This window comes from Anas acuta, chromosome 1 (genome assembly GCF_963932015.1).
Source record: "Anas acuta chromosome 1, bAnaAcu1.1, whole genome shotgun sequence".
Lineage (NCBI taxonomy): Eukaryota > Metazoa > Chordata > Aves > Anseriformes > Anatidae > Anas > Anas acuta.
In genome coordinates this window covers 1,226,123-1,239,990 of record NC_088979.1, presented here as the reverse complement: position 1 = coordinate 1,239,990, position 13,868 = coordinate 1,226,123, and the positions used below count along the sequence as shown (strand labels likewise).

Here is a 13,868-nt window from a genome sequence, read left to right as displayed (position 1 = left end):
AGCTACCGGGCAGGAGCTCGGCGTCGGCACCCAGTGCCAGCACCCCACATTCCTCCCGGGGGGGGGCGGGGGGGGGGGGCACCAGGCAGGTATTTAACCCCCTTTTTCTGCCCTTTCCCTGCTTTTTTTTTGTAGGGGATTTGTTGGTGACTGGGCAACGCCGAGCCAGCAGTTTTGGAGAGGCACCGCCGCGCTCTGCCCCCGTTTACCCGATGTCCCCCCCACCCCCCCCAAGGGGTGGCACAGCACCCAGCACCCTTCCCCGCACGGAAGGGGCTGGTTGGGATCCTTGGGACCACCCCTGCACCCTGCTCGCCCCATCCTACCCAAATTTCCAGCCTCCTCCTGCCCCATGGGGATGTTCACGGCGCGCCGCGATCCCATCCTGGCCACCTTCCTCTCCAGAAGGGGACGAAGAAAACCACCTGGATGCATCAGGACGCGGGTGCTTTGGGGTCTCCCAGCACCCCATCTCATTTTTGGGGGGCACCCTCTTTTAGGGGTGCCACTTTTAGGGGCAGGGAGAGCGTCCCCGTTGTCCCCAACCCCTCAGGTTGCCGTTCGCCCCTGGCACAAGGATGCCACCCGTGCCGGCACCTGCCCCCCTCAGCCCGGGAACGCGTCCACCTGGGGACTCGAGGGAAGCGGTCTCAATTAATTTGTAAGTGGATTAGTCAAGGCTCATTAGCCCCCGCCTGAACGATCGCCCCGGGGATGCGAGCGGGCAGCCGCCGACCTCCGCTCCCCGAGCCAGGGGGGGGGGGCAAAATGGAATTAGGGCCCTGCCAAGCCCTCGCCACCTCCCCAGTTTGTGCTGGGTGCTGTGGGTGGGTTTGTGCCCCCATCACCAACCCTACGACAGCTCCTGGAGGGGTGGCAAGGATGGGAGCCGCCAGCCTGGGAGCTGGGGGGGCTGCTGGTGGGGTGGGAGCAGGGGGGGGGCCATGCGTTTTTGGAGAGCTGCACGAGGAGGGGGGGGTGCGCACGGTGCTGGCCGGATTTGGGTTGTGTTTTATGGGGCTGGAGCCTGGGAGGGGGGAGGAAACAGGGGCTGGAGGTGGGCATGGAGGAGGGAAAACCATGGGGAATCAGGCTGGGGGGGTCACAAGGAGATGGGGGGGGCACAAGGTGGCACAAAGCAGGGCTCCAGGGGTACCCGGGGGGCGTCGCCTCCCCTCCGGGACCCTCCGGCACCACACCAAGCGTCCCCGAACAGCACAGCCCTTTGCACCGAGCTGGCTGTCACCGCACAGGGACACGTGTGTGCCCCCCCCCAGCAGCCGAGACCCCCCCCTGGACCCCCCTCGGCCAAGCCTTGCTGCCGGCTGCCAGCCAGCGCGCGCGCCGCCCTCCCCAAGCATCCGCGGAGCAATCTGGCGGCGTTAAAAATATCCCCGAGCCCTCCTGATGCAGGCAGCTCGCCCGGCCCCCCCCTCGCCTCCAGGCTGCCGAGCCCCCCCCCCGGCCATGCTGCCCCCCCTGGGTGAGGTTAAATTTAGCCCTGGGTGTTGGTGCGGGGCACCACGAGGCCTCCCTGGCTGTGTTTTAGGATCCTCTGGGGTCGGATCCTTGCCCTGCCCCATAGTGTGCATCAATAGGGCATGGGGGGGGGGGGAAAATGGGGCAGGGATGGAGGGGTGGGAGGACAGAGGAACGGACGCATGGAGAGGCAGACGAAGGGAGGGGAGCTCTGTCCATCCGTCTGTCCGTCCGTCCATCCATCCATCCCTCTGTCCGTCCACCCAGCCGTGCCTGCAGTGCTTTCGCTGGCAAATTACATTGCTTTAATCCAATCAGGCAGCAACAACCTGCAAGCCGAGGTAGCCCCCTAATTACCTCATCCTTTATCTCGGGCTAATGAGCGTAAACGGGAAGGAAACACTTCTGGGATCTCTCTTCTATCCCAGATGTTATTTCGCCCCGGGGTCCTGGCACAGCAGATAGATGAGGAGCTCGGCACCGTTGGCGGGTGCTCGAAGGGCACGGAGCTGGCGCTTCCCTGGGGCTTGTACCCACACCCCGTGGGATCAGACAGCCCCTACACATCCCACAGCCCTGCTCCACCAGCATCATACCGGGATTTGGCACAGATGGAGGAATAATAGGGCCGTGGTGAGCCCCTGTTCCCCTGTTTGAGCCCGCTGCGCCCAACCAGCACCGTACCCACCACCGAGCAGGCACAAAGAGCTGGCTGACAACACCACCCCGAGCCCTTTGCTTCTCCTTAAATAACACTTTAAGAAGCATTTCGGGTGCTCTTGCCCTGTTAGCGAGTCCCAGCTAACGAGGCTGCGAGGTAATCACCGCTCAGCCGGGCCGGGAGCTGGCACGGCGGCGTGGCGCAGGGCGCAGGGCGCAGGGCGCAGGGCGGGCAGCCAGGCTCACAGCCACGGCTTTGTGCACGGGGAAAAGGGGGCACTGGGGGGGCTGAATGGGGTGGGGGGGGGCTTGCACCAGCAGCGTGCACGGGGCTGTGCACACAAGGGGTTTTGCACGGGGTGGCTGGCACGGGGTGGATTGTGCAAGGGGTGCGCGCGGAGCAGTGCGCACGGGGCGGTTTGCGCAAACGGTGCGCACGGGGCCCTTTGCACCCCAGTTTCCTTTTTTTTTGTGACGGATCCAGCTGGAATCGGTCTCTTTGGGGAGCACGCGGGGGTGGTGGGGCACTGCGGGGTGCTCCCCAACCATCCCCGTGCCACCCCGCGTCGTGGCCAGCCCGGCCGCGGCCACATCCCTCCACCCACGAGGGGCCAGCGGCGGCCCCGCTGATAAAAAGGGGCTGGAGTCAAGGCCGCTTCCTGTTGATGTACCATTGTCAGGCAGGACAAACGGCCCGGGGAGCGCGGCCATCGGTCGTCCTCCTCAAGGATTTCCCGTCACCCAGAACATCGCGGCCTTCTTGGAACAACAGCCCCGCAGGGCTGGCCAAAATCCTTGTGGCTAATTAGCTGCTGATAAGAGCGGGGCTGGAAAAGGGGCTCGGGATTTCTCCTCCCGCAGCAGCAGCAGCAGCAGCAGCCCGGCCGGGGAAGGGAAGGGAAGGGAAGGAAGTTGTTATTCGGGTGGTAAACAAATTGCGAGGAGCAGATAAATGGCTTGTCAGAGCCCCGCGCCGCGAGAGCCGCGGTGCCGCGCGCCGGCAAAGCCCCAAAATCGCCCCAAACCCGATGCGTTTCCTAAGGAAAGCGCTCGGCCGCGTCTCCCCTGCATAAATTGGGAGCCTGGGGGGCACCGATGAACCCCGCACAGCCCCACGGCTCCTGCCCCCGTACCCGCTCCTGGGGGCAGCCGGGGGTTGCTCCTGGTGTCAATGGGGTGAGCGCGAGCACTGTGGATGGAAGCGAGAGGGTGGCCCCGTGGAAGGAGGTGCCGTGACACCCCGGCGTCCCCAGGAAGGGATTTGCCCCCTGCCCTCGTGTTCCCAGCACGGCGAGGAGCTGCCGGCCCCGCAAGGCTGCTGCAGCCATAAATAACGTGCCGGAGGATGGGGGAAAGGGGAGCGGGGCCGGCTGTGGGGTGAGGTGGTGGAGCTGTGCGCCTGGTGGGCTGGGGACACGTCCAGCCCTGGTGCTGCTGGCCCTACAACTGCCCCCTCCGGCTCTCAGCACCCGGGGGATGCTGTGGCTCCCACCTCGCAGCCTCCAGGGCAAAGGGAGAGCACAACCAGTCCCTAAAACCCTCCTGCACCTCACCCCACGGGTGTCACCAGCCCCACGCGCCCTCCCCGCGGCACCCCGCAGCGAGCACAAGCTCCATCCAGGAGCACGGAGCCCTCTCCACCTCCCCACCCCATTAATTAGCAGCAGCCCCGGCACCCAAAATCCTTGTCCCCGGGGAGACGCAGACACCCGTGCGCCCCTGCGTTGGTGCCAGCCCTTTGTAGGGTGGCAGAGCCGGGCACGGTGCCGGCGCCGCATCCTCGGGACGCGGCGTTCCTGGAAGGCTCCCCCTTGGCACCCGGTCCCTTTCCTGTCCCCACCAGCAGCCTGCGCCTCCCGGGCTGCCACCGAGAGCCTCTCCAAGACACCCTGCTGGTGGCTGGGCTCACCGAGGGGTCACCGTGGCGAGGAGCTGGTGGCCCCCCCGTGTTCCCAACCGGGAGCGGGGCTTTTGGCTATGAGGGTGCCCAGCGGGGAGGGCGTTGGGACAGACCCCAAAAGGAAACCTTTGGGGTGTGCACAGAGCCCATGGGGTGATGCTGCACACGGGCATGGAGAGGGACCCAAAACGGGGGTTTGGGCAGCAGCGCAGGAAAAGAGGGGGGGGGGAAATGTTCGCACGTCCCCAGCCGGCACTAATGGGATCTGCGCGGTGATTAGGGAGCTCATTTACCAGCCTCTGATTGAACTGGGGAAATTTAATTGCTGGCCATCTGCAGCCAGGGAGGAATTCGATTTGGGGCAGCTCTCCAAGCAGTACCTGCATGGGGGGGGGGGCCCAGGGCTGCGGGGACCAGGCACCACCCTCGGGACATTGCTCCGTGTGCATGGAAAAGCTGCTCCTCCCTCCCAAAAAATCTTTTATTTTCCATATATTGAGGGGTTTGGGTTGTGGGGTCCAGCCCTGGAGGTGTTTGGCCCCATGAACTGCAGGAGTTGTATTATTCGGGGGGGGGGGGAGCTGAGGCGCAGCCCAAAGTCACCCCTTAAATCCAGGCCAGGGCCGGGAGCGGAGCGCGCAGCCAAAAACCCGCAGATCTGCCCCAGAAAAGCAGCCGAGCCCTGCCTGGCTCCCTCCCTGTGCCCAGCTGGAGGAGGAGGAGGAGGATGGAGTGAGGAAGGATCGGGGGGGACACGAAGGGAAGGCGAGGGAGAGAAATCTCAGGAGGGATCCCAAATCTGCCCCCCTCCATCCACACGGGCTGGGACACGGAGCTCCCTGGCAGGGCTCTTTTTGGGGTGAAAACGCCCACTCTGGGCACCCTCACGAACCCAGTGCAGCTCCCCTTTTACTTCTGGGGCTCACCCGCTCCTACAGGGGACAGGGGGTGTCAGGAGGCAGCCCCGTGACCCCCAAAAACCCCACACATCCTCCTGGGGACAGCCCACCAGCACCGTGGGGAAGCCAGGCTGGGGATGCAACCAGCTCAGAGCCACCCCTGAGAGGAGGCTGCTGCCCCCCCCCAGCTCCGGAGCACGTTTTGGGGATGCTCAGGTGAAACCTGGATCCAGCCCTATAAGCCCCCCAAGGGCTCCTGAGCCCCCCAGGGTCGTCCCCGCTGCGGGCAGGGCCCCGTGCCGTCGCCTCCGTGCCAAATATCTCAGCTCAGCTCGAAAGGGACAAGGTTTGGGGGCAGGGAGCAGTCGCTGCCCCAAATCCTCCTCTCGTCCCGGTGCGCCTGGGGCAGCTCCAGCCAGGCTCTGGGCTCCCCCCAACCAGCCCCTGAACCCAAAACCCACCCGGAGGTGCCCAAAAACCCCGACTGTGGGCACAGCAGGACAGGGAGCCCAGGGGATGTACCCAGGAGAACCGAGACCCACGGGGTTGGCGCAGGAGCTGACGAGAGGGTGGCAGTGACACCCCCGGGGACTTCACGCACCTCACCCCACGGCCACGGGGGATTTTGGGGAGCCACGACCCCAAACGAGCAGCACCGGGGACGGGCACCGAGGTGGCACGGGCTGATCCTGCACAAGCAGAACGAGCTTTTAAATGTGGGACCCCCTGGATAAAGGACAACCAGGGGGTGCCCAGCCCGGCTCCGGTTTGGGGGTCCCACTGCGCCCCCCCAAAACGGCAGGGTGGGGGCCGTGAGCAGGGCAGGGGAGGGGAGGAAGCCGTCCCCCCGCCGCACGTCATGGAAAGAAGCGCCCCTGCATTGTGCGGCGCGGCCGCCGCGGCCCTTTCCTCCCCTTTATTACCCTGCTGATGTGTTTGTGTCAGCGGGAGGAAACGGCGGCCGCGCCGAGACAAACGGCCGCGCGCACACACGCATGGCCCCCCGCCCCACAAACCCAGCCTGTGCCCCCCCCAGAACCCATCCCAATAGGGAAACTGAGGCAGGAGAGGCGTGCGCCCTGAGGATTGGTGTCTCCAAACTGGGATGGGGTGGCCGGGGGGCGCGGGGACGCGGTTGCCCCATGCCCTGGAGCTGCGCCGTGGCCCCCCCAGCCCCGGCGCGGGTGCAGCAGCGGTGGGTCAGTGCAGCCCCCCCCCCCCTCGGTTGGCTTCCTGCTCGGCCAGGCTGCGAACACGTATCAATTAGGCTCTGATTCATGGGCCAGTCAGCGGGTAATTGCATTGGGGCCGCTGCCTGGGAGAGAGGAGGCAGGGAGAGGAGGCAGCGGTGGAGACGCAGAGAGCGGCCTCACCCCACTGCGGGGTGCTCGGGGTGGGGTGGGGGGGACACACAAAGCTAAAAAAAAAACCCAAGGGTGATGCAGCCCCACAGCTCCAAGCTCGGGGCTGCTGGTCCCAAAGCAGCCAGCGCCACCGGCCTGGCACCGCTGGTGACCGCGGTGATCCCGGGAGGGACGCGGTGTCCCCGTGTAGGGCAGCAGAGCGGTGTCCCCCCCCTCGCCACGCACCTCTCCGTGGCCCCGCTCCGGTCCCTTCACCTCGTGCTGCTGCAGCATCGCCCACCGGAGAGGCAGCTCTGCCCGTCCCGTGTCCCCCGGCCCCAAAAAAACGAGATGGATGCGCCACAGGCAGCACAGGTTGGGTCCTGGGGGTCTGGGACCACCGGAGACCCCACACCACATCCTTTTACCCCAAGCATGGAGAGGAATCGCTCGTCCTGTCCCTGCTGGGTGACATTTCTGATGTCCCCAGGCTCAAAACCCCTCAAAACCGTGCCGACCCCGGTCCCTCTCCGCTGGCCGGTGCTGCTGGCCTTTCCCTCCCGGTTCCTTTCTCTCCGTCAGCAGCTTTTGGTGGCTTCCCGCAGCGCGTTTTGTTTCCTGCCCCTCTTTTCGCAGGGCAAAACCCTCCGTTCCCGTCCTCGTTCCGGCAGCAGCCAGGGGGACACCGAGCCCACGGCCCCGGTGCCCGCACCCAAACCAAGGTGCCGGGCTTTGGGGTCAGGAAACCCAGCCCTGGACACTTGGGAATGGGGCAGAGAGCTCAGGGTTGGAGCAAAACCCCCCGAGCTGCCCTAAATCTGGGTGCGTGTTCCCATCCTCCTCACCCAGGGCGCATCCTGTCCCCAAAACCTGCGTGCGAGGGAGGATTTGGGGCACGGCGCTGCTGGGGGGGCCCGATGGTGCCCCCCTGCTCCATCCTGGCACAACCACCCCGGTGTCAGCCCCTCGGTGGGCACGCTGCCTGCCCCCAGCCGGGCACCGAGCAGCCTGGGGGAGCGCAGAGCCGGGGACCCCAACCCCCCCCCCAGCCTCTCCAAGACACACCAGACCCCAAAGCGGCACCGCAAACGCACGGGATGCCCCCCACCCCCTGCCCCCCAAACCCATCCCGGAGCCCGGCGACCCCCGGGACTCCCCCAAATTCTTCCCCACCCTTCTCCCCCAACCCCGGAGCCCCCATTTCGGGGTGGGGGGTGGCCGGGCAGAGCCCCCAGACCCCGGCCTTACAGAATCCTGGAGGGTGCCCATGGCGCGGCCCCGGTGGCGGCGGCTCCCGGCGCGGCTGCGGGAGGGCGCTGCGGGCCCGCCGGGACCGGGACCGGGGCCGGGGTAGGGGCAGGGGCTGGGGCCGGGGCCGCCCCCCCCCGGAGCCAGCCCATTTCCTCCGGCCCGGCAGGATCCGCACCTCCCCGCAGGAAGGGCAGAGTGGGGGGGGCGCGCAGCCCGGGCGCGTCCCCGAGCCTCTTTGGGGGGGGCACCGCTGCCCCTGTGCCTGCCCGGGGGCGCGCTCCCCACCCTGTGCGCCCGGGAGGGGGTCGGGGATGGGGGGGTCCTTGCTGCTCCCCGCCCGGTCCCGAGCTCCGTGCCTCAGTTTCCCCACCGGGCACGACCCCCTGTGTCCCCCCCCCGGGCCGGTTCAGGACTCCAGAAGCTGCTGGGGGCGCACAGACCCCGCCGGAGGTTTGGGGATGGGGGGGGAAGCCCCCGGCCCGGCCCCGGCACGGGGGGGTCCCGGCCCCGCATGGTCCCGCCCCGGCTTTTCCAGCAGGACCCGCGGCTCCACCGCCCCCCCCATTAATCCTCATCCCCCCTCCCCAAATCCCTGCGCGCTTTTAACACCGGACACCCCCGGTATCGGGTCGGGGGGGGCACGGGAAGGGAGGTCCCGGGTGGGAGAGGGGACACGGAGCGGGGGGCGCACGGGGCGGGGGGTCCCGAATGGGAAGGGTGGGGAGGCTGGGATGGGGGGCGCGGTTGGGAGGGGAGTTTTGGGGACCCAAGGGGACACCGGGGGGGGGGTTAAGGATATGGGGGGGGGGGGCTGTCCCCGTCCCTACCTGTAGCGCCTCGGAGCCGGGCACGGCGTCCTCCACCTTCAGGAAAACCTGCTGGCCCCGTCTGAAAAATTGAAGGAGGGCGGTGAGGAGATGCTGCAGCACCAGCACCATGCCTCTTCCTCCTCCTCCTCCTCCTCCTCCTCTTCCTCCTCTTCCTCCTCCCGGCCCGGTTTGGAGCAGCACGGGCTCGGCACGGCTCGGCACGGCCCCGCCGCTGCGCTCCCCGCCCCCCCGGGCAAGGGGGGTGCGCGCCCTGCGCTCCCCGCCCCGCTCCGCCCTGCGCCCTGCTCCGCTCCGCTCCGCACCTGCTGCGGGAAACGCGGGGACGGCGGGGGGGGGAAGGAGGGGGAAGGGGCATTGCCCCCACCCAAGGTGGGGGACCCCAAAATTGGGGGTGGGCTGCAAGCGGTGAGCCCAAGGTGGGGTGCGCACCGGTGGGTTTGGGCACTTGGAGAGGGGCTGGGGGCACCCCCCTGTTTGTGTCCCCCCCCTTGGGCTGGGGGAGACCCCAGTCCCTGGGGGATTTTGGGGGATGCCAAATTTAAAAGCCCTATATTGAATGAGCCCCCCCCCCCAAAGACAGGGGGCACAGACCTCCTGGAAACGACCCCCCCCATAGGGGTGCGGGGGTTGCTCGCCCCCAACCTCCCCCCCCAAAAAAAGAGGTGTGTGCCCCCCCGTGCACTTGGTGGGAAGTTCCCCCACCCCTGGGGGGGCATTGAAATCCCAACCAGAAGCCCCCTCCCGTTCTGGGCAGGGATGTGCCCGTGCCCCCCCCAAAAAAAAGTCCCCCGGAGCTGGGTGGCCGCGCTGCGGGGGAAAAGGCAAAGAAAGAGGAGAAGCCCCCCCAAAAAAATCACCCCAGCCCCTGCCTGCGCCCCTCGAGGGGCACTGGGGGCTTCATCCCCCCCTCCTCATCCTCCTCTGGCGAAGGGGCTGTGGGGTGGCACGGCCCTCCCCAGCTCCCCGACACGGACCCCAACCCAAATAGCGCTGGGGGGTTTCCCAAATCCCAAATTCCCCAATTCCAATCACAATTCCCAGATTCCCCTACGGAGGAATTTCCGTTCCCCTCTCTGTTTCCTGGATGTTTGGGCGCCCTGCACCCCACAAACTGCATCCTGCGCCCCACATGATGCCTCCTGCACCCCACAAAATAAAGCCCGCACCCCATGAGCTGCGTCCTGCGCCACACACCCCACACCCTGCCCCCTGCATGCTGCACCCTCCAGCCAGCACCCTGCATGATGCGTCCTACACCCCATTCCCTGCGCCCTGCTCCCTGCATCTTGTACCCTCCAATCTGCCCCCCATTCCCTGCCCCCCCATTCCCAGTTCCCCTTTTCCAGCTCCCAATTCCCAGCTCCCAATTCCCAGCTCCCCATTCCCTGTCCCCCGTTCCCAGTTCCCCATTCCCAGCTCCCAATTCCCAGCTCCCCATTCCCTGTCCCAAATTCCCAGTTCCCCATTCCCAGCTCCCCATTCCCTGTCCCCCATTCCCAGCTCCCCATTTCCATCTCCCCATTCCCAGCTCCCATTCCCAGTTCCCCATTCCCCATCCCAAATTCCCAGCTCCCCATTCCCTGTCCCCAATTCCCAGCTCCCACTCCCTGCCCCCCATTCCCTGCTCCCCAATTCCCAGCTCCCCATTCCCTGCTCCCATTTCCAGCTCCCCATTCCCTGCCCCCATTCCCAGCTCCCCATTCCCAGTTCCCCACTCCCTGTCCCCAATTTCCAGCTTCTCATTTCCAGTTCCCATTCCCAGCTCCCATTCCCAGCTCCCCATTCCCAGCTCCCCATTCCCTGTCCCCAATTTCCAGCTCCCCATTCCCTGTCCCCAATTCCCAGCTCCCCATTTCCTGTCCCCCATTCCCAGCTCCCCATTTCCACCTCCCCATTCCCTACTCCCCATTCCCAGTTCCCCATTCCCTGTCCCCATTCCCATCTCCCCATTCCCTGCTCCCCATTCCCTGCTCCCCATTCCCTGTCCCCAATTCCCAGCTCCCCATTCCCAGCCCCCATTCCCTGCCCCCCATTCCCACCTCCCCATTCCCAGCTCCCCACTCCCTGTCCCCAATTCCTCGCTCCCATTCCCAGCTCCTCGCACCCCGCAGCCCCCGGGTGGTGCCGGGGGGGGGCCCGGCGGAGCCGCAGGGCCATCTAGTGGCCAGAGCCACCCGGGCGAGCCCGCAGGACGCACACACCGGCCCCAGGGCGCACAGGGGTCAAAGCGTCCGGGCAGGGACCCTCCTGGCCCAGGGGGCTGGGGGGGGGACACAGGTTCCCAGACCTCGGCGCTCATCTGGCAGCACCCTGGGAGCGAGGGGTGCCGCAGGGTGCTGGGTGCAGGGAGGTGGGTGCCTCACCTGGGGGTGGCACGTGGGGATAAAACCCTACACGGTGATGGCACACGGTGCTGGCACCTTGCCTGGGGGTGGCACATGGGGATAAAACCCTACACTGTGATGGCACAGGGTGCTGGCACCTCGCCTGGGGGTGGCACATGGGGATAAAACCCTACATGGTGATGGCACAGGGTGCTGGCACCTCACCTGGGGGTGGCACAGGGTGCTGGCACCTTGCCTGGGGGTGGCACATGGGGATAAAACCCTACACGGTGATGGCACACGGTGATGGCACACGGTGGTGGCACACGGTGGTGGCACACGGTGGTGACACCTCACCCCAAATGATGTTATCCGTCTGGGCTCAGCTCCTCGCCCCCTCGGGGACCCCAGGAGCTTTTTTATTTTCCTCTCTCCAGGGCCTTGGCCTCGCATCAAAGCCCCGTGGGCAGCGGGCGGCCTCGCCCCCGCGCCCCACAGCCCGCCCCACGCCTCCTTGGCACCCTCAGATCTGCTCAAATCCCCGCTGTGGATTTTCGGGTTTTTGTTCTCCTCCCGCTGCCGGCGGATGAAAAGGAAAGAGGGCGAGAGGTCAGACGCTCGCGAGCTCCTCAGCTCTCCCAGCCTCCGGAGGAACCCTTCGGGGAGGTTTTATCCTCCCCTCCTGCCTCAGTTTCCCCACGCCAGCAGCCAGGAGCTTCCCAGCCCCGGTGCCGGAGGCTGTGGGCTCGATCCCCGCGGCTCGCAGCCCGCAGCGAGGGTGTGTTTCTATGGCAATGGGGATAAGTGCCGCCGAGATGCCAGCTCCTGCTTGGAGACAGACGCTGCAAACAGCTCTGGAGCCGCAGACGTGGCTGCTGACAGCTCCGGAGCCTGGGGGCGAGCACCCCCTGCGCCGGGCAGGATGGGACCCCCCCAGCTCCACCTCGTCCCTAAGGGTTGCTGCTGCTGGAGGAAATGTCCCAACCCAAAGGGTTTTTGGAGGGGGTGCAGCACGCACCTGGATGGGACGTTTTGCACCTGGGGGTGTGCACCAGCCCTGTCGTGTCCCCGTTGTCACAGCCCTCTCTGCACGAGTGGGACCGACCCAGCAGAAGTGTTTGGCTGTGGGTATTTGGGCTGGGAAGCAGCGAGAACCAGCACCAGGCTGTGCACATCCACGTGTAAAAGGGTGGAAAAACACCCCAAAAACCAACCCCAGGGCTGAAAACCCCGCTCACCCTGCCGGGCAAAAGGGTGGTGGGATGCTGAGCTGCTGGCTTAGCTCCGGGACCCCTGGGGTTGGGGGGAAAGGACAAAACCAGGGCCGGGGGCTGCTCCTGGTGAGTCACCCCAGGGCTGTGCTATAATTAGAGATCCCAGCAAGGCGAGGAGTGAGGAGATTCGTCAGCTGCTGGCCTTAATGAAGCAGGCAGCAGCAGGGCACCAGCACAGCCACGGCGCGGCACCCCGGCGGGGCTGGGGGAGGCGGCGGGGGGGTGAGGGCTATTTCCAGCTCCAAGCACCAGGGACGCTGGGGCTGGATGCTCACCCCACTCCGTTCTGCCCCACAGCCAGCCCATGGGGCAGCCGATGTGCCCCACAACCTCCCCAGGCCTCCACGGGATCCTCGGCACCCCCAGGTCCCCACGGCGCAGCCCCGCGGTCCCCAACTCCGAGGACACCACGGTGAGGGGACCGAGCATCCTCTCAGCCCACGGGCTCTGCTCAGCCTGGACGCATCCTGCCCGCTCAAATTCAGATCCCGTGCCCCACACACGCAGCAAATGTCCCATGGGGCCGGCAGCCGGGGGCCCAATTGTCCCCGGGAAGAGCCGGGTGCACGGCAGGGGCCGTGCCAAGCAAGGCACGCGGTCGCTCACGCAGGGCATGGGCCTGGCACAGCTGCCCTGGGGACAGAGGGACCATTGCTGGGGCCACACAAGGGCGCAGTGTGGGTTGGCCCCAGCCCCCCCCGGCCACCCCATAGCGTGGGGAGCGGGGCTGCGGGACCGCAGGTGCGCACGGGCCGCTTGCAAGGAAGCAGCGCCTTAATGCCACGTGGGCTCGTTAAGGACCCGGTGCAATTAGCAGCAGCTCGCACAGCCTTGCAGAGGGAGATGGCAGATGGGGATGTGGCAGCACCGTGCCCCTGTCCCAGGGAGCTTTGGGGAGTAAATCCAGGCAGAGTGCTTCCCCCCCCGCCCCCGGCTGTGGCTGGAGCATTTTGGTGTGTTTTTCCCTGCTCCCAGCCGATCAATCAGCCGGGCCCCCGCCGTCTTCAGGGACTCTGCGGGGCTGGAAACCCGCCAGGCATCGACAGGCAGCTCCAGCCAGAGGGTATTTAATTGCATGGGAGGGAGCAAAGTTCGCTGGGCTGGGAAATATTAACCCTTACGGGGCACCAAGGCGCTGCTCCTGCCCGGGGGGGACCCCTTGGGGCTCGGGACCCTCATCCGGGCACTTCCCTTGGATGGGCACCAAAGCCGAGTGAGTTTTGAGGGCTAAGAGGCAACACCAAGCCCAGGGAGCAGCCCTACAACACGTTTCACCCCACACCCAGCCCCTCTTGCAGGTCACATTTAGGCAAAACCTCCCCAGGAGCTGCGCCCCCGGCTGCCACTGGGCGCACTGGGGGGCACTGGGTGCCACGGTGCCGCACACGGGGCTGGGGCAGGGGGAGCGTGGCCAGCTGGTGGGGCTGCGAAGCGTGGTGGATCAACACAACCCCATTAACCCTACAGAGGTGCCGAGCCTCAGCACGGCCTCGTTAACCCGGGGGGGTCCCGCTGGGGGCACGCACGCGGCAGGCACCGCGGCACGGCGGGCACGGGGACAGCGCGCACGTGGCCGGGGCGAGCCAAGGGGCGAGCGGTGCCCTCGGGGAGGCAGGAGGGGTGCAGCGAGGATCAGGATGCCCTCCTTGAGTCCCTCGGGTGTGTGGCAGGGGGTGGGGGAGACCCCAGCCCTGCTGCCCCTCCCCATGGGCGCATCCCCTGCTCGGGGTTTTGGCACGGCCACAAATCAGAGCCGCTCGCGGAGGAAGGAGGTGATGCTCCTCTTCCTCAGCCTGTGTTGATAAATGTGCCTGGCAGCCCGGCAGCAGCTGCCCCGGGGTGCTCCGCTCTGCTTTTTGGGGTCAGAAAGGCCAAGTTTGGCCCCGCTACGTGGCTGCGGGGCGCAGG

The 13,868-nt window shown here is 66.6% G+C and overlaps 2 protein-coding genes across 2 annotated transcripts in view; one reads left to right on the top strand and one right to left on the bottom strand.

Annotated features, from left to right (window-relative positions):
* Window positions 1-13,868, bottom strand: part of PDE2A (phosphodiesterase 2A) — a 49,689-nt gene that overhangs the window by 23,201 nt on the left and 12,620 nt on the right. The window contains 1 exon segment of the mRNA XM_068685170.1: window positions 8,360-8,420. Coding sequence (XP_068541271.1) covers window positions 8,360-8,420 — 61 coding nt within the window.
* On the top strand, window positions 9,677-10,810 carry LOC137850021 (uncharacterized; the record flags this gene model as incomplete). Its single annotated transcript, XM_068670263.1, has 1 exon — window positions 9,677-10,810. A coding segment is annotated over one exon (1,134 nt), but the record flags the coding sequence as incomplete, so codon positions are not given.